This window comes from Rhea americana, unplaced genomic scaffold, assembly GCF_003343005.1.
Source record: "Rhea americana isolate MKP2758 unplaced genomic scaffold, rheAme1 scaffold_32, whole genome shotgun sequence".
In the NCBI taxonomy this organism is placed as follows: Eukaryota; Metazoa; Chordata; class Aves; order Rheiformes; family Rheidae; genus Rhea; species Rhea americana.
In genome coordinates this window covers 2,908,587-2,927,777 of record NW_028186446.1, presented here as the reverse complement: position 1 = coordinate 2,927,777, position 19,191 = coordinate 2,908,587, and the positions used below count along the sequence as shown (strand labels likewise).

Sequence of the window (19,191 nt, the reverse complement as noted above, 5' to 3'; positions counted from 1 at the left end):
CTTTACTGGCATGCTGATTTAATCAAGCTAGGTTGTATTTACTGCTTTCTTCTGTAACAGATGTACTTAGCTCAGCGCCGGAGAAGAAAGCCCCATGCAAATGCATAGAGACTGAACTTTGTGTATTTTCATAGGTAGAGCTTAAAATTAGCCTTGAGATTTTTTAAATTGTGTGTGTGTGTTCATACACGCACATAAACACACACACACAGAGCARTTCTCCTCTTGGGGCTATAGAGTGGTTTAGTATATGTTGTATTTGTATGTACAGACATAAATGTACACATACACATAYATATCTGCTGATTCTCAGAGTCCATCCTCCAGGCTTTCAGCTGCACCATCAGACATGACTGAGCTAGAGCACGGGCTCTTGCCRTCGTAAGGAGGGAGTAAAATGGGACCAGCCGAGGCTCCTTCTCTCCCTGCTTTCCAGTCTCTGGGAGCACGTGCACGCGAGCCCCTGTCCTGCGCCCCACCACAGATACCAGAACCGGAGCGGTTGCTCCCTCTTCCCTTCCCTTCCCTTCCCTTCCCTTCCCTTCCCTTCCCTTCCCTTCCCTTCCCTTCCCTTCCCTTCCGGGATGAAACCGCAGGGAAGAACCAGCCAGTGGCTTCAGCCAGCTCCATGCAGCCGCTGACACAGCCCAAGCAAAACCCTCCAAGGCCCTGAGCACTCGCAGGGATTTCAACCCATTTTTCTTTGCCTGTGTGAATCTCTGTTTTTCCCACTCCTTCCTTCATTTCCTTCCTTTTGTCCTTCTTCCCCTTCCCCTTCAGTTTTTCACCTTGTTTTTACTCTATTTGTATAAAACTCCTACCTTCTCTTCTTTCCCTCCCTCCACAACTTCTCTCCCCATCGCTTTTCTTTCCTTTTTGCTTATCCCCTCATAACTGACTCCGTTCCCATAAAAATTAATTTCATGGAAACGTCACACTTTTTCTCCACCTGGGGTCTGTCTTGTCCATTTTATTTGTGAGCTTTGAATGGAAGAGCCTGCGTGAGAACTCTGGGCTGCACGGTGCCCACCATAGCAGGTCCTCCTTCGCCGTGTGAAGTGCTGGCCTTTGCACGGTGCTGGGTTAAACGTGAGCCGCGATCAGCCGGTCCTACARCAGCACTGTTTGTCTGGAATAGTGTTTCTCCTCTGCTCCGCTCTTTCCCCACCACCTCCACTTCACACATTTACACAACTGCTTCCTTTATGTGTATCAATGCTCTATAATCAGCGTAATCTTCATGTTACAGGTTTCTCAGGTTTCAAAGTGAAATAAAATGAGCTCTCTTCCACTTTGCGAATATCCTTTTTTTTTTTTTAAGAAGTCCAAACAAAGATGCACATTATTAGTAAGTTAGCAAGCAGCTGCCAGAAAACAGAAAATTTCAGGATGGACTCATGAGTAAAAGAATAGAAATACTGTTTGGTGTTGGCTCTGTGTGAGACAGCCCGGGAATAATAATTAGAAATGAAAACGATCAATTTATTTGTAGTTTTAATACAGGAGACCCGATTTTGTAATGTTTGCACGTGTCAGTGCTCTAGAGCATGCCAGTGGGTCACATCCTTCTGTGGTGTAACTGCTGGCCAGCACTCGAGGTGTGAGTGTGCTGCAATGCTACTACTATCACRGAGCAAGCAGCCTTGCACTTGTTTTCATATAAAGCATGAACAGTTTGCAATTAAGTAAGAGAGGCATAAGCTCCTACATCAAKATTTGTGCTTATTTTGGGGTTGGAAACTTTACTCAAAAACTTAAAAACATTATTATTTTAGGACTTTTTTGACTCCTCTGTTAACATTACAGTTACACAGTCTGCCACTTATGTTGGTATACATTTAAAATATTTTAAAATCTTGTTGGAATATGTACCTGAGCCTTCTGGTTCAGCTTCAGGCCTTAAAAAGCCCAAAGGGAGCAGAAGTGCGATCCAGCAAAGCACTTAAGCTTCTGCTTAATTTTATGTAAACAGGTTGCTGTGACTTTATAGGACATCAAGTTGAAAGGCTGCGAAATAGCTGATTCTAGCAGAAGAGAATCGGTTATCCATAATTACTGACCTAATGCATTCAAAAGTCAGAGCAAAGAAGAAATGAAACCGTAGTTTCTGTAGTCTCAGATTAGTCATTAACATGTATTTTGCCTGTCTTCAAATGCTTTGTCAGACGAAAAAAGTAGTCTCCCTGAAAACTTCAGTGTAAGCAGCATCTGTCTGCAGCGTCTTTGGAACCAGGCTCCTGACTAGTTACAAAGCTGCGTCTTAGCTGTGCATCATTGCAAACTGGCACAGAAATGGAAAAGGACTCTGCAGAGCATAGGTTTAACAGGCTGATTTATTACTGATTTATTTAAAATCATAACTGTTCTGGCCACAGCATTTATCCCATTTGCCTTTGAAAACCTTTCAAACCTTTCAGGTATGACCTTTCAGAATACCCATTTAAAAGAAACTGTTTTTATACCTTTCAGACCACCTCATTAAAAGCCATAGCATGATACCTTTATGGATGTTGAACAGGAAAACATGTGATAAAGGGCCCATTGGAATTAGTTGATTAATGGTAAAGGAAGTTACAGCTCAAGAGTTTTCACTACTGCTAAATATGTGATTCTACGAAGAGCAAAATAAAGAATTTTAGGTAACTTGTAAAATGTCCCATTTCTTTGATCTCTGCAATAGAAAGCATTGCACTTTATACATATGCACTTTAAAATGCCAAAATAATCCAGAAGACATGTTAGCCGTCTTCTAAGAGCACTTCGTTTCCAAGCCAGTAAATTCAGCTGCTGAATTTTTGTCCTTTGTTTTAGGCTATGACAGTTCTGTTGCATAACTGCAATTAAGGAATCTCAGAAGGCTCCAAAACATTACAATGTTCCATGGGCGCAAAGACACAGTCAGTTTTTGTTTGGTTTCACAGAAAGAAAGGGGCACTGGAATGGCAGTGTGTTGCCTTTTTTTTTTAACATCTAGCTTATGACTCATTCTAAAATATTCTTTCATTTGGAATTTACTTAAGATATTCCTGTTCTGACAAGTAGAGTAAATATTTTAGCAAGGACTTTTTGGAGAGAAATTTTGACAGTGGCTTGATCCTCCCTTAGTGTTACAAAGGAAATACTTGCTATCCAAACCCAGACTCGGCGTTTTAATGGAAATGGTTCCAAAAGAATACGTAGGATATTACAAATGTAAAATGCATGTAATGAAAGAGTATACAGATGTCTTTCATGTATTTTAAATAAAAATGTCTAATTTGAGACTTGAGAAAGTCAACAGTGATCTTYGAGCCATATGCTTGTTATTACGATAGTATGTTGTGTGCAACTGTCATGCAGTGAGAAACAACACAGACCAAAAAGGAACAGACAGATAAAAACATGAAGTTAAGGGAGCAGAGACCATCTTAGAAAGCATTTTTGCTTATGTTTTTGCCTTGATTACAATATATCCCTTTTCTGCTTGTTGTTTGCTCACATAATTCTTATTGATGTCTGTAGGGGTTATTGAAGACATAGGAAAAGGAGAATAGAGGCCAAGCTGCCTGGGCTATAGCGAACCAAAACTGCAAAGGGATGCATACTTGACAGAGAGTTTAAAATAAAAATAAACCACAGTTTCTTTGCTTGGTTTCTGGAGCAGAAAGTCGCAAAACAAGCAGAAAACTTTTGGTTCTTGATGAGATGGGTAGTTTAGTTTCCTTACCTCAACTGCTCTGAGTATCTCAGGCGTTAGCCTTCATTTCAGTGAGAAGAACTTAAACACAATTCAGATTAGGTTTACGTCTGTGAAACTGGGACACTGGAAAATATTGCAGGAGTAGCCTTTAGCCTTATGTGTGCGTTCTGTTTTTTTTACAAATGTGGTGGAGGTAACCTTGCTTTGCTAGTTAGTGGAGTCACGCTTTATTGTGACAGAAAGCTAAGAACAGTCCTCCAGTGAAAGCAACAAAGACCTACCCCATGGTGATTGATGAGGACCTTGTGCAAGTGAAATGAGCTGGAAAGTCATCATCTTGTCTTTTCCTTTGCCACAGGAAAAGCATAACAGAGAGATTTCTTTTCTTCTGGCCGTGATAGGGAGCCTAACGAAGCATAAGGAGAGGTTACACAGCATGGCAGTGTGTTACACCCAGCTGCTCACTAGCTTGCAAAGCTGCAGTAAATAATACAGTTGCTATTTAATAAACAAAAGAAAACAAAAGTCCTTTGATAGTGATCCCTAGCCTATTTCATTTGTTCTTCTAAATATACAGTTTGTTTCTACTTAATTGACTGACATTTTAGAATAACATAGAGTTTGATATTGTATTGTGTGATTTGCAATGTTTTGTTTGTTGATAGGGAAAACAAAAGACTTATCTTTCTCGGGCCTGGTTAAGCAACGCCTGCGTGTATGTGCTTCAGGTTGTCTGGATTGTAGCTAGTTTTATTCTCACAGCTTTTCCATGAATGGTTGCAGTGGAGATACACTAGAAGACATGTTGTTTTCTTTTCCAAATTGGCTTACGTAATCAATGCCATATTTTTTTGCCTGTTACGAGTTACACTTTCGAGAAGCAATGATGCATTTGTCACATGCATCATTTGTGACATTTTAGTTTCAAAAGATACTTCTTCGTGGAAGCAATTTGTTCCACTGCTCAGCCCTTTTTGCAAGTTAGCTTCTAATATACCTTTGGCTTTCTACTGAAGTGCACCGCTGTGRCGGAGAGGGAGAGTGGCGAGAGTATATTGCCTGTGAAACACTGGAGGTGTCTACTTCTCTCCTCCCAAGGAGACTCCCAGCTCTCATGTCACACCTCTCTTCCCCTACCCCATGCCTCCTCCTTCCCCCCTGCCAAGCAGAGCTGATTCTTATCTACTGTGCTAAACTTAATGTGAATAAATAAATATAGTTACTCCTCATTGTATCGTTACCAGTTGAAGATTCCTCATTTGTAAGAACCAGTCAAGTGTTYGGAAGAAAGCAAGGCCAGCTTCTCTGCAGTGTAAATCAGTGTCATCCCACTGAGAACGAGAGGGGCTACTGGCCCATGGTACTTTGGAGAGCATCAGCAGATGTGTAGGACCCTATCCACTGCTGTAGCAGATCCTAGTAGACCTGGACAGACAGACTAGCCTGTCTTTTACGAAAGAGGACTCTCTCTGAGCAAACATCTCCAGCAGATCACCACTTACTACAGAGTCTGTTGTAGCTGAAATCAGATGATGAACTGCTGAGGCATTGCTAGTAGCAGGCATCTTCTGCTTGTCTGTGTTGCTCAGTAATCACCTGGCTTGTGGGAGAGACCACTCAAAAGAAATCAAGTTAAGCCACAGAGCATGAGAGTGAGGGTAAGAGAGGGAATGGCCAAATGAGATGGGGTGCAGCGAAGGTGGGAAGAAGTGTCAGCGCTGGGGTGGAGCAGGAATGGGGAACAGTACATCAAGGGAGGAAAGAGAGAAGAAAAGAAAAAGGTGTGATATCAGAAAAGAAGGAGAAAGTGAGAGTCGGATTCTCTCAGCAAACTTCTCGGGTGCTCAGTGAGAACAAAAGATTGTGCACTTGCCTGGCTCCTGCTGCCATATCTCTTCTCTGTGCTTTGTCTGTAGGAGAAAGTGTGTGKCTGTTCACCTTGAAAGCTGGTGGTTGAAGAGCTATTGATTTTTCAATTCAGTGTTATCATGATTGCAAGTGAGTAGCCTCTGTAAACATGGAGAGCAACTCAAGCTGGTGCATGTTTTGAAGAAACAATTCCCTTTTTTACCAATTTTGGTTTAGATGTAGTAAGGCATCAGTAAGGTTCTCATCCTCAAGACTGTTTTGACAGGTTATAATACTGCAATAGCACTGCAAACTATGCAGATCTTTGCTTGGTGCTCCTGACCAAGCTGGTTCCCAACAGGCCACTGTCCCTTCTCATCTCTTCCTTAATGCCCATTTCTACCATGACTTATATCCAGGAAATCTTTTATCTCATGTATATCCTTTGTTTTCTTGAAGGTTGTTATGCCTTTATAAGTGAAAGCTAATTCTAGATCTTGGAGTATTTAACAAACATTAACCAGTTAATCTTTGTAACACTCATGAAGTAGTTAACCATTATCCCTGAATTTGTAATACAGGACAACAGAGGCAGAAAGTGTAAATGAACTGCTGCGATTGGTGCTCAGGTAGTAACTGACCCCACTGTTGAGCCACTGCACAGCACTGATGAGCCTCACGGTACTTCTGCCACATGGGTCCATTAGAAGCATGAAGAATTATTGAAAAGWAGCTTTTAAAAAGTATACAACTGACCCTTATTTATTATGTGAGGAAGGGACTGTCTTCTTACTTTCTTCTGTTTTCACAGCTTTAATAAAAACTCTTAACTATTTATTAAAAGAGCATCTAACTTTAAGAGAATWGTTGTATTTTGATGTCCAGTGTCACACTAACACTTCTGTCTCAAAGAGGATTGGCTACAACTCTCTGGAAGGGCTGCAGGTTCTGATCAGTGCAGGAGGAAAATGGACATACCAAAAGCAGTGCGRTCAGTACAGGTCTTGGAAAATTGATGAATAGACTCCCAGGGACTTCACTGAGCTTTGGTTGTGCCTGATATGAGGTCAGCTTCTCCCTCAGTTTGAAAGTACCATTTCTATGCTGAATTCCTAGATTCCTAGATATTTCAGTGATGGAAGCAATCAAAATGAACTGAAATGACTGAAAGTCCAAACTCCTCAATAACCCTGATTTCTGCTCCACAGTACTAACTTAGCTATCCTTTTGCGGTGCTTGTAACATTCCTTATATATCGGGAAATGAAGCGGGCCTGTGTTATGCTGTTTAAACAAGTTTTCTGTTAAACACAAATTGCAATACTGGGTTAATTATCTTTGAAGGAGCCATTGGAAATAGGTGTCCAAGTCCTATTATTTTTAAATGATTTTGAGTTTCTAATCCTGTAGGATCCTATTTATTTTTTTTCTTAGTTCAAAAAAAAGCATATTTATTTTGTTGTTACCATGCAGATATTTCATAGAGATCATAAGCATTTTTAGCAGATACTAGGGATAGTCTTCTCCAGCTTTTTGTGTCTAGCCAAGGATTTGACAGGTTTCAAAAAAGAGTTGGCTGAAATGTTCAAAACTGCCTTGGATGTAGGAGAGCTGGTCATCCAGATCCCCTGGGATCCTCCTAAAGTCTTAGCCTTTGTTGTTACTTATCAGCGTATAAACAAATCTCAGCCTTTTTGATGGCATACTGCAGACAAATCCATTGAGAATTTCTGCAGAAATGTCAGCAATGTTGCCAAGGTGTTGATAGATCATTAGGAAGAGCAGTCTGTCATATATCTCTATGTGTTTACATAATTTGAATGCTCCCCTGGACCTGAATCAACATGGCCTAAGCTGTTTGCACGTTATTTTGAGCATATTAGGAAGTTAGTCTTTATTCTGGTGTTGGCCCTCGTTGTGCTCAGGTGACAACGTAGCACAGTCATCTAGTGGGACCTTGCACGTCACCTCCAATGTTAGCTAGATTTAGCAATCCCCAGAAGATGAATTTACAGATCTACCCTTTTAGCAGACTTCACCTCCTGAGTCCGAAGCTGTTGTAAAGCATTTTTCTTGATGTATGTGCTCAGCATTGTTTCGGCTTTCTAATCACTGACCAGCTGGCTTGGTAGTGAATAGAGCTGTGGGCCCCTTGCCATGTTTCATGTGAGGTCTTGGCTGGGTGGCCAAGCAGGCAGCCTGCAGCCAGTGTCAAAGCAATTCAAGAGGTATTGGCACAGCAGTGTCCCCATTAATTTCTGCTTGTCACATGCTGTCATGCAAGTTACACCAGAGAGGAAATGACCGTTAAAAAAAAAAAAAAAAAAAAAAAAAGTACGCCTGTGGCACTTGGTCCCCTCCAGACGTTATCCCCGAGGTTAAACAAGTGGATGCAATTAGCTGCTCTCCACAGACAGCTGCAGGGAAGGAGCAGCCTCGATCCGGGCCCCACAGCAACGTGTCTTTCCTGCGAGTCAGGAGCATCGACTGTCAACATACACCATATTTTTAACCCTTCACAGAGTTTGAGTAAATTTAAAAGAGCTGTTACATCTGACAGGATCACTCAGGTGCTGCTAAACAGCCGTCGTGCTGGTTGAGTAGCATTTCTAAGGAGGGATTTGAGGTGTTTCCTTCATAAGAAATGGCAGTAGGAGCACTCGAGGAGCGTCGGCTCTTCAGTTGCCAGTAATGCCCTGACTGTTGAGCCTGGCGGGGAGCAGGAGCTCCGTGATTTCTGTGACCTCCTCTCAGGATCAYGCTGATGGAGTTAAAAGGAGTCATACGCAGCTTTCTGAATTTCGAGTGGTCTGATCTCTGACTGCACCAAGGGAGCTTCCACAAGAATTGCCCAAAGCGGTGATGCGCTTACGATGTCCCAAAATGCAGCCTGGGAAGGCGGAGGCAAAGTCTAAGAAGAGAAAGGGGAGATGTCCCAAGATGAGAGAAGAAAGTAGCTATGAAGCATATTAGAAGCAATCAAAATCTTTTTTAAAAACTAAAAATGTTAAACACTATGGAGGGATGATAGCACTAAGGGGGTGTACACAGTGCTCCAGAATAGAYTGACTTAGCCAAGTGAGTCGGCTTTGTAGCCCAGAAGGAATAAGGGCTAAAACTCACAGCAACAGTCATAGGAAAGATGACTTTCCCTCTTGGGAGGCATGGCCAAAAGAAGCTGGAATTACAAAAAAAGTGTACTCTAAARTTCAGACTGCAGCTCTACCCAGCTGTCAAACGTGTCCTGGCATTGCACAGCCATAGTTATTAAATTCTGAAGGCTGTCAGTCCACAGACAGATGCCAGAAGAGGCTTCAGAGCTAAGGCACACACATYGCGGGTACTATTTCAAGTCATTAGTATTGGGCTCACCAATGTGGTGGGCCAGTAATCAGTTTGGGGAGTTTCTTGGTTCATGCCTCATCTCTTTTTCAGATGTTGAGAGGAATAGAAGAACAGGATGGGTAACAACCGCCAGACCAGGGTGCGCTGTAAGATACTGCTGTCTCCAATAGAGTTTTACAAAAAGCTCATAATAGAGGAACAATATTAAAAGAAAGGAAATTTCTCAGAAAGTATTTGGAGACCTACAAAACTATGGTGGTGTCATCCAGAGACAGAGGATGGAAATGCTAGGCACAGATCTATAAAATCTTATGGTTTTCTGCTGGGTGCAGACATTGGGAAGATTTATTCATAGAAGAAAAGATTGTTAATTACAAAATTACTTTTACTTGCTGTGAAAATTTCATATCCAGGGCAGATTTTGCTAGTAGTCCCACTTTTGCCAGTTCCTATCAAATTGTTAAAGCAAATTTCCCCTGTGTTCTTATTTAATTTGCATGTATTTTCTTTTAAAAATATCAATAGCCAAAGAGGAAATTTTATGTGTCTCATTTGCATGTCTGGTAATTCCATTTTGATAGGAGTTTTTGGTACACCGAGTCACTAAAAGTAAGTGAGCAGGAGAATAATTGTATAGATTTACTTTCAGTTAGGCAAATTCTCGTCATCAGTGTGAATAATTAACAGCTGAAACAGTGAGACTTGATTGCAAACTGACTTCATGGGTGCTGAGCTTGAAAATCAGAAATTTTTTGTTGTGGGAAGGCTTGTAGATACAAAACAATTTTGATCTGTCTGAAATGAAATGCTTTGATACTTGTGTCTGTACACGTGTATATACATGTRTGCACATTTCTTACATTGAATTTAGTCTTCTGAGATCAGTGGTGAGTTTGTTTCACCTTTTTTTACATAACCAAAGTCTACTAGGTACTGGTACTGAAACTGATTTTTCTACAGAGTCCTGTGAAGTATTAATCCAGGTCTCCTTTTTAAGGTGAGCAGACAGAAGGTTAGTTTGAACAGTTCCCTGAATTGTTGGATGAACCTGTTTGTCTTAATCTAGCTTAAATCAGGTTTGCAGCTGATCAGCAGGGTTATTTGGGGAGCACGTGCATCTGGAGGACTCCGGAAAAATGCTTGGTCAGTGCCTTCTGCAGGGGTACAAGTGCAGGGGTGCTCTTCTAAAGTAAAACCAGAAGGGAGTTCATGCAAAAGGGACTAGAACATGTTTAAGTTGYTCTAGCGGCTGTGAACTGAGTTCATTGTACAAACAAGAGCATGGCAATAAAAAAAAATACTGCATTGGTGTATCGAAAACTATAATATAAACAAATAGATGTTAATCATAAACTTATAATAATGATCCAGTCCTGTTAGGACTCAAAGTTTTTCAAAGAATACCATGAACATTTATAATTCAGTTACAATTTTGCAATTTTTCAGAGGGTGGGTTTTTTTTTTTTTTCCAATGTATTCTCCAAGGTGAAGTGAAGTTGGAGATACCTTTCACAGGCTCATTGAAAGGCTGACACCTAAACTGATTTCTTAGGTTTTTCAAAATTCAGAAGATCCAATATGGAGAGCAGCAGGTCTGATTTTCACTTAACCCTGAGACTTCTGGCAACAGAAACTGGCAGTGTTTGGGAATGGGAACAGTAGTGTGTGTGTAACTTTGCTTATGCAAAGATGTGTCARTCTTCTGAACAGTTGTACTTTTGCATGAAACGAATATATGATGTTCAGGATACATGAGCAAGTGTGCGCAAAATAGTGATATTTGCCAATTTTACCAAGCTGGATGATTATTATCTGGTTCTCTGAATATTGTATTCCATACTAACTTTTATAGGACTTTCTAATCTCAGATACCTCACTGCTTCTAATGTAACTAAAGCTGTCTTCAAAATGGTGTTTTAGGGACTCCAGTCTTTCAGATACTTTATCTAACAGACAGGTCTATCTCTTTTAAAAATAGACCTATTAAACCTATTAAAAGCTTCTGCTTTTTCACTGGGCTAATTTGGAGAACTTCAGTGTGCCTTCAATGGGGTTCTCCAAAACACTAACATGTATAGATGCTTGCCTACTTTCATGGCTAGGTATGTAGTGAGGGCTCTGCAGGAAGGAGTCCAAAGCTGTGTGTATGTATAGTGCATAGGCTGTCCTCGGGCTGTGGCAGCGGCAGTGGGTATCCCTTGGACCCCATCCCACCTCAAGGCATATTTTTTTAATGTTTGCTGCAAACCATCTTCATCTCAAAAACTTGGTAATCCAGAATCACTTGTCTGAACTATGCTTTCTTCCTCATAAAAATAGTTCAAAATCGATCAGAAAGTGCAGATCAGAATATGATTTGAAATGTTCATTAATCCAGTTCGAGTGCATTATGTGTCTTTGATAGGATTAAACTAATTTTACGTTTCCAAAGTAACTGTGCAAATCTTTATTTCATATTTAAAAATAAATACAGCTGTGAGTGGATTTTCAGCAAATCATTTACGTTTTGGGTAGCAGCATAAAAACCACTAATGGCTTTTAGGCCAATTCCTTGCGTGAGCTTGGTGGGCTAACAAATTTGCCGTATTCTTCTCTCCAAGTGGAACATTTTGTTCCTTGAACGGGAAACATTTTGTCTTGCATAGCAGAGGTGATGAGCAGGACTAACGAACGGGTCCCGGGGGTTTACTGCTCTCCTGCCTGGCAGGAGGCGCGTGGGAGCCGAGGAGGRGGCTGCGCGGGGTGGGAGTGCGGGCGCAGGGAGCTTCCCCGGGCGGCCGCCATCCGACTGGGCTTGCAGGAAGGCTTCCCAGCCCCGCACCGGGGGCAGATTTTTTTTTGGGGGGGGGGGAAGAAAATAAAAAAGAAAATCACTGCATTTAACAGGGAGTCGCTGAATTATTGCTAGTACCTTCGGGATTCAGCGTTCATCACGTCTTTTGCTGTTCATTTATCTGTACTGGGTAATTCCTCAGGAATGCCTTTTTCCTTTTATTTTTTAAGAACTAATTAATTTAGTTACAGTGTATAACCATAGAAGTGCTCTAGTTACTCTGTTTCAAAAATAGGCCGCAGAGAACCTGAAGGCTCTTTACACTTTCATTGCAGCACGTTTAGAAAACACCCTTTAAAATGAAAGCAGGTGCTGGCCGGGAGCCTCCCCGCGATCCCGTAAGCRTCCCCGCAGGCGGCCCGGTGCCCCGCGTGCCCGCGCCGGCCGGCCGCGACGCTGCCGTGCCGCTCTGCTCTGCGGAGGTGCCCGGGCGGAGGGGCGCGGGGGGCCGCGCGCGGGCACCGGGGCCGGTTGTGGCGCGGGTGCCGGACCGCAGCGCTTCGGGTGCGATTCAAGGTACGAGGCAGTTAAGCTGAAAGCTGAGTTAGCCGCAAGCTCCCGTGCACTGGAGCCTTTCTAAAGCGAGGAGCATATGGGTAGCTCTAATCAATTGTGGCAATTTGCCACAACCTTAAAAAGCTGCAAACTGCAGGAGCGATGCAGCCCCACCTGGCAAATGCAAAGGTAACGCTGGAAGAATTGGAGACAATTTTCTCGTGCTTTCAAAAGTCTGGATTTCAGAGCACAGTCTGCTCCAGATTTAGGGTTTGGGCTTTTCTTTTCTTTTTTTTTTTTTTTTAATCTCATAGCAGTGCTCCAGATCTGCATTTGGTGCTCTGCATCTCTGTGTGCCTGTAACCTCAAGTGCATTTCAGATGCTATAAATCTGAGTCTTTGTGTGTGAAAAAGTTTCATTACTTCTCTCCATTGTATATTTGGCCTAATAATAAATAAAGATAAATATAAATTAGTTAGTGAGTTGTCTAGGGAGTCTGGCTGTAGTTATATAACGTATAACTTAATGCAGCCAAATGACAGTTGATRTTGCTAGAAGCCAAGGTGGTGGGTGACACTGAAAGGATCAGAGTGGTATCGTGAAAACCGGCGRCTGGGGAGGGATTTCTGGATCCGAAGGCAGAGCATAGGAGGGATCAGCGAAGTGATGGGGCCGGGAGGGGATAAGGCACGGGGAGACGCAGATCTGCAGGAGATGGAGGCTTTCTGCTCCTCCTGTCCCCAAGCTTGGGGACGCGAGCGGTGGGTGACGCTGCCCCCGGCGCAGGCGGCAGCGGCAGCTGCTCCGCCGCGCTCACTCCAGAAGCAGAGTACGAAGGCRTATTTCTGCGCGTTGTTGCAACTTACAACAGGATATTACTTGAAAAGTTCTTCCTAAGTTGCTCCAGACATCCAGTGCTGATCAAATATCAGGCTGAGGGATGCCATCGCTGATACTTCAGTGGAGCACAGAAAAGAAGCAGCATTTCCAGAACAAATTTCACCTCCAGCTGCTTCCATTTTGAGACTTTTACAAAGTTAAAGCTACAGTTTGCCTCTAAGGAAAGTGCATCCCAAAGTAGCTCAATTTTCATCTGAGTTACAGATAAATATTTTAGGTTTGTGCATAGAYGACAGTGTGGAATATAGCCTGAAAAGTGAAAATGTTAAAAGAACTTTTAAATTTGTACTTTCTCAGTACACTTTTCTGCTGTACCCCTCATTTTTTGTGTGTGTGAAGAGAACTTCAGAAAATTGTATTTTTTTTTTTTGAGCCCTCTTGACTGAGGGAATGAGATGTCCAGTTTCCATTTTCAAATACTCTACTCTTTCTTTTTTTAAACATACCTGGAACAAAACTCTGAATTTAGAAGCTGAAGACGTTGCTTGCAACTTGCAACTAGCGGGGCAGAATTGCATTCACTGAGCTTGAGGAAGAAATACAAAAACAAAACCAATAAAAGTTAAGGGAAAATATTTTTGATGTGTTTGGTAACTGCAGGAATGAGTTTGCATTCGTGATAAATGAATATGATGCAGAAATGTCACAAAAAAGGGGACTAKCCAGGGGTCTAGCCTAATACTTCAGTTGTTTAAACTTTTTTCTTACTGTATCTGGTATTATGTCTGCCTGTTGAATAAAATAGTTACGCTCAAGCTCAGTGAAACAACTAAGTGCATACTTAAGATAACCACATTCCTGCGGAAGCAAATGTAGTGCAAGACATCAGCTAGAGGAGAAGAGAGAGTTCAGCTTATGCCATYCTTCAGAGATGGTTATAACTAAATGATGTCACAGCTTATGTCATTTCTCCATCATTTGCATCTTCATATCAAGACTGACTTTTTGTAAGCGGCCAACTGTTACTAGCATTTATCAGGCAATTGTAAGCTATATAGAGAGAAGGCCATGTTTTATCAGAGGTCAGATCCCTTGCAGCCTTAACATTATGAATTTTATAATACTGATCAGCAGAGGACATTACATGAAAATAGTAATTTTTGTGTTCAGTTACCTAGCAAGCATCCAAAAATGCACCCAGCTGAAGCAGTGTTATCAAGCTGAATGTTCTGAGCTATTTTTAACCCATTTTCTGATAGCAGTCCTTTGAACAGTGTGCCCTGAGTATTCTCTTGAGAAAAATGTACAAGGGTTTCTCAGTTCCTGTGAGGATCTCTAGAGGAATCTATAGAGAGGAACAAAAGCAGAAACTTAAATTTACCCTCCTTCCGTTTTCTTATATTTCCTGGCATCCACCTCTCCAAGAACATTTTGGTTGCTAGTAACAGGATTGGAGGTCAACCTGCCGCATGGCTAATGGAAAGGGTGCATGTCGCCAGCAAATGCAGAAATGGAGTTTTGCAAATTGGTGACAAGTGCCCAGAGCAAAAAACAGTTTTTCTTTATCCCTTTTGTTTCTTACCTTCTTTTGTTTCTTTCCTTTGTTTCATCTCACAGCATCTGCTTGTAACTATTTTGCCAATATAATCTTCAAGTTGACAGCATCCTTCTAATTTGGAATTCAGGGGATTTCTAGTATTTAGTTTTGAGTCTGTTCGTTCATTCCTTTCATGTTACTAAGATTGATGTAAACCAATGAGTACAAATGAAACACTTTCCTCAGCTGTGGAAATGTCAGAAAAGATTGCATCACTGTAATACAACAGAAGGCAAAAATGAGAACTGTTACTTAGGATTATTACACTGATCTAATGCCAGACTTTGATCTAAAGTAGTTCCTGTCCTATTCTGTAAATTCTATGCAGTAGGTTTTTCTTACTATATTTTCCCCCATGACATTAAATTCTGACAACACAATCATATAATCAGCTTTTCCAATTAAAATCCGTCCTGTACCTGCTGAAGTGAATGATAAAATTCCACTTCAGGGAGGCAGGACAAAGCATAGACTTGTGAGATGCAAAGAGGTGTGTGGTTTAAAGGTAAGAGCAAAAAGCTGCTATGCATTTTTCTTATTTGGACAGCGTTCTTTTGAAGTTGCCCTAGGATTTATGGACATGCTTTTGCTATTTCTTTAAAGTGTGTTGACCAGTCTTTATACTTCTATCAATCAACCTCAAATACTTCAACTGAAAACAATGCGTTAATGTGATAAGTACACCTGTTCGGGTCAGCTGGCTCTAGCAACATCCTGTCCGGTTTATGTTAATAGGTGTTTTTATCTCCTGTGCACATATTCAAGTCAATACTTACTTAAATTAGTTTTACAGATTATGGCAGTGAGTTCACATGTTTGCCACCTTGTCTTGATAGTTGTATATTAATTTCTTCTTTGTATTTAGGATATGATGCTTCAGTTGTTTCGGGGACTGGATTTTCTGCATTCACATCGTGTGGTACATCGGGACCTGAAACCCCAAAATATCCTTGTAACCAGCAGTGGGCAGATAAAGTTAGCCGACTTTGGCCTTGCACGAATCTACAGTTTTCAGATGGCTCTAACTTCAGTGGTAAGTTTCTGGAGGCTTTTGTTTTTATTTTAATGCAGCAGTGTGCTTGCTCTCTATGTTCATAAGTTTTTCTCTTGTTTTAACTCTGCTTCTAAAGCCATCTCTGCAGTTGAAGTTACATGTGTCCGTGAAGACAGTTGTGTTTCCAGCCAAGACTGAAGTTGTGGTTACTTTATAAAAGTAATCAATTACTGATTACTGGGTCTAAATTAAATCACAACTGATTACTGAGGGATAGGTATGTGCTAGTTTTTCGAAACACCTTAAACCTAGCTTTTGTTGTGATACTGGCCTCTTCCGTACGTTAAACTAGTCAGGTAGGGTGAAAGTGTCTGAAGTTGCCTTGTTTAAGATAAAACATTTGCTCATCCTCAGGGAGTCGTGCTTGAAAACATATGCAGATACTTTCGAACGTGCCACCCTGCCGTGTCTCCGAATATGGGTCTGATACTTCCTCCCATATGTTAGTGAGCAACTCTAAGCAGGGCTGCACTGGAGGCGGTTCAGGGGGACCTGGCAGCCAAAATCAGAGCTGTTGCCCAGGCCAGCTGCTGAAGACCACCTCCAGTATCTGCAGGCCCCCTGCCACTGTAGCCCCTCTGCGGGGATCTCTCCGGGCACGCTTGGCTCGCTCCCTCCCGGCAGGTCTGGCCCTTCGCACCGATCTGGTGAGGAAGCCCTGCCAGCTCTTTGCCGTGACCCCACACTTGCTGGCCCTGCCCCCAAAAGGAGCAGCTCTTAACTTGGCACAAGGTCTCTAGGGCTACAGTGTACTGCAGATTAACGGGGCTGCATGTGTGTTGGGTGTCATTTGGTCTTGTTGCCTGCTCATGAATTTTTTGTTTCCGTTTTCTATTCTGAGTATCACAACTGTGATGGCAGTCTTGCTTATACTAGAGACAGGGAAGAGAGAACTACTGAGAAAAGAAACTGAAAGGAGTCTGCTTTGCATTTTACATTGTATTTAGAAATTAGCCTGTCTCTCACTGATAAAAAGTAATCCATTGTTATTATTAGTTACTGTAAGAGTCTTACCACAGTTCTGTAATATAACAATGATTTTCTGGGTTCCGGCTTCAGCATGAATGAAGACAGGAAGAAACAGAAAATGATATCATCATGTTGCTAAACATAGGAAAGTATTGTCTTCACATAAAACATATGTGAACTGGCCAGTTTGCTCGGTTGTGTTTTGGGGTTGTTCTTCCATTGCATGTGGGATGTAGCCTAATGAAAAGCCAAAAGAATCTCTGATGAGGTCAGTGAGGACAAAACAGCTTTAAAGAAAAGGGGAAAAAATGGTTCTTCGTGAATTGCTGTAGTTTTTAATTTCCAGGCAATCAGTCAGAAACAGTAATACCTTCACTGGCTATTTCTGTTGATCCATAAACTTTCTCAAGCCAAAATTAGCGAATGCTGTAAGGCCGCCAGTGGGACTTTTTTGAAAAATTCTACATAAAATGAGGAAAAGTCGTCTACTAAGCTGAGCAGCATTTTGATCGTGATCATGTAGCCTGCACATGAGGAGAGGGACCAAAAGCCCCAGAACCAGAGTGCTTTTACTGGGGCAAAACTGTACCAAGCCCTGCTTTTAACAGAACGTRGCCAGAATTCCTGGGCTCAAGGAATACTTGTGCACTAGAAATGGTGCTTGAAAACCTGTTAATTAGCTAGCGCCCATCGTGCTGCTGTGGGTAGCAGTTGTTCAGGCTAAGGGATTGCCTGCGTGWAAGGTTACACTGGGTTAGCACAAGCATTCAATTGCTACTGCAGCTACGCTAAACGGTAGTAGAAGAGTTGCATTATTCCATGAACAAGAATGAGCAAGAAGTGTGGGTGTAGATATGGATAATGGCTTTCACACCCGGAACTTAACCTATTATTATTTTCTTATTGAAAAATCGCACCTCGGACCAAASTCGGTATGCTGATGCAATTTTCATGCTGAGGGCAGGCCTAAGAAGGATGAYGCTTTCTTAAGTTGAAAAAGTTAATGTCTTTTGAAACACTTAGTGCGTAGAAGCCCTAAAATCAACCTTTGGCTGGCCATGTAGAGCCAACTAGCGGGGAGTCTCATGTACAATGTGATAATCGAACAGGGTTTTAAATGTCAGTCTTCACTGCTCCTGCAGACCGAGTGGTGGTTAGAAAACTTAGCATTTATTAGTTGACCTATCTCACAGTTCCTTGTGAAATACTGGATCAACTTGCATTGACTTCGGCAAGGCCAGATTTATCTTGAAGTGTTTGCATAAAAAATACTGCCTTACGGAAAGGCATTGCATGTCTAAACACAGGCCAATTAATAAAACTCCTAGCTTGCAAGGATTTGCTTTGGAGTTACCCTGAAAAGTGATAGCACAGGCAGCCCCGTGCTGAAAGGCACGTTGCATGTGCTATCGTTGTGATCGGTACCAGCGCTCTGCACCGCTTCCTTCAGCAGGGAAGCGTACTGCAAGATAATCTGCAAGAATCGTCTTTGGGGGTGTCAGATCCCTCCCGAGATGCATCCTCTCATTCTTTGCTCGCAAAGAAGCTCTTCAGATAGAAGAGAAAGAGTTTGCTGTCAAAGTAATCTGGTAAAAAGTGATCCAGCCCCCRTCGTCTGGGTGCTGCGAACGGTAACTTCCAAGCAGTTATTTCCTCAGTGCTACTGAATGCCTTTAGCAGGTTATCTGGGCAATAGTGCTGTCATTTAAAGAGACCTCTCGATATTTCTTTCGGTAAATGAATGAAAGATTCAAAGTGATGCGACACATGCTGGGGGCGGGGGGAAGTCGCTCCCCCCAGCTGCAGCAGACTGAGAACCGAGACAGGTCTGAAATAAAAGCGCGAGAAACAGCGATGTCGGGGTGGGTGGGGGGTCTTGGGTGGTGGACGCTTTTGGTTTCGTACAAAGTGAGGCTGTTCTTCAAGCGTTACTCTTGGCCCTTAGGGAAATGTTAAATAGGCTTTGTGATAGCAGAGAAGCTCCATAGGAGAGAGAAGATGGATTGATGTGGCTGTGTAATTTTAGAGTTTGATAGCTAAAACTAATGAACTGTCACTTTTTTCTACAGCTCAGAAAAATGGGCTCCTGAGCAAAGGAGCAAGTGGCTGTCTTGAAAATCTGAAGTTACATTCTGAAGTAAAAATAAGGCATTTATCTGTTTTTTGTTGACTGCTGACTGTCTTAACAAAAGGAAATATAGAGATGAATCATGGCACATCAGAATGCTGAAGGAGATAAGCACGTACAGTTGTGATCAGCACATCTACACAGAGCCGAGCACGTCCAGGTTTAAATCATGACCTGCCTTAAAGAACCTGAGGACATATTAGTGTTTGTAGCACATTCTTAATACTCTCTTTCAAAACATGTGCTTTAAGGTAGATGACAGCACTGCTGAGGCTTTTTTCCCCGTGAAACATGAACAAAATTGTTTTATKTTTTTTTTTTTTAAGGTAAATTTTGTGATTGCTGAACATCAGAGGGGAAAACACATCACTTTCTCTGCTGTGTCCTGAACAGTTTTATGCTA

At 42.0% G+C, this 19,191-nt stretch overlaps 1 protein-coding gene across 2 annotated transcripts in view; it reads left to right on the top strand.

The window, feature by feature from the left end:
- Window positions 1-19,191, top strand: part of CDK6 (cyclin dependent kinase 6) — a 135,236-nt gene that overhangs the window by 38,261 nt on the left and 77,784 nt on the right. For both annotated transcript variants that reach the window (XM_085310509.1, XM_085310508.1), the window contains one exon: window positions 15,503-15,670. In XM_085310509.1, coding sequence (XP_085166635.1) covers window positions 15,503-15,670 — 168 coding nt within the window. The remainder of the gene's footprint in view (window positions 1-15,502; window positions 15,671-19,191) is intronic.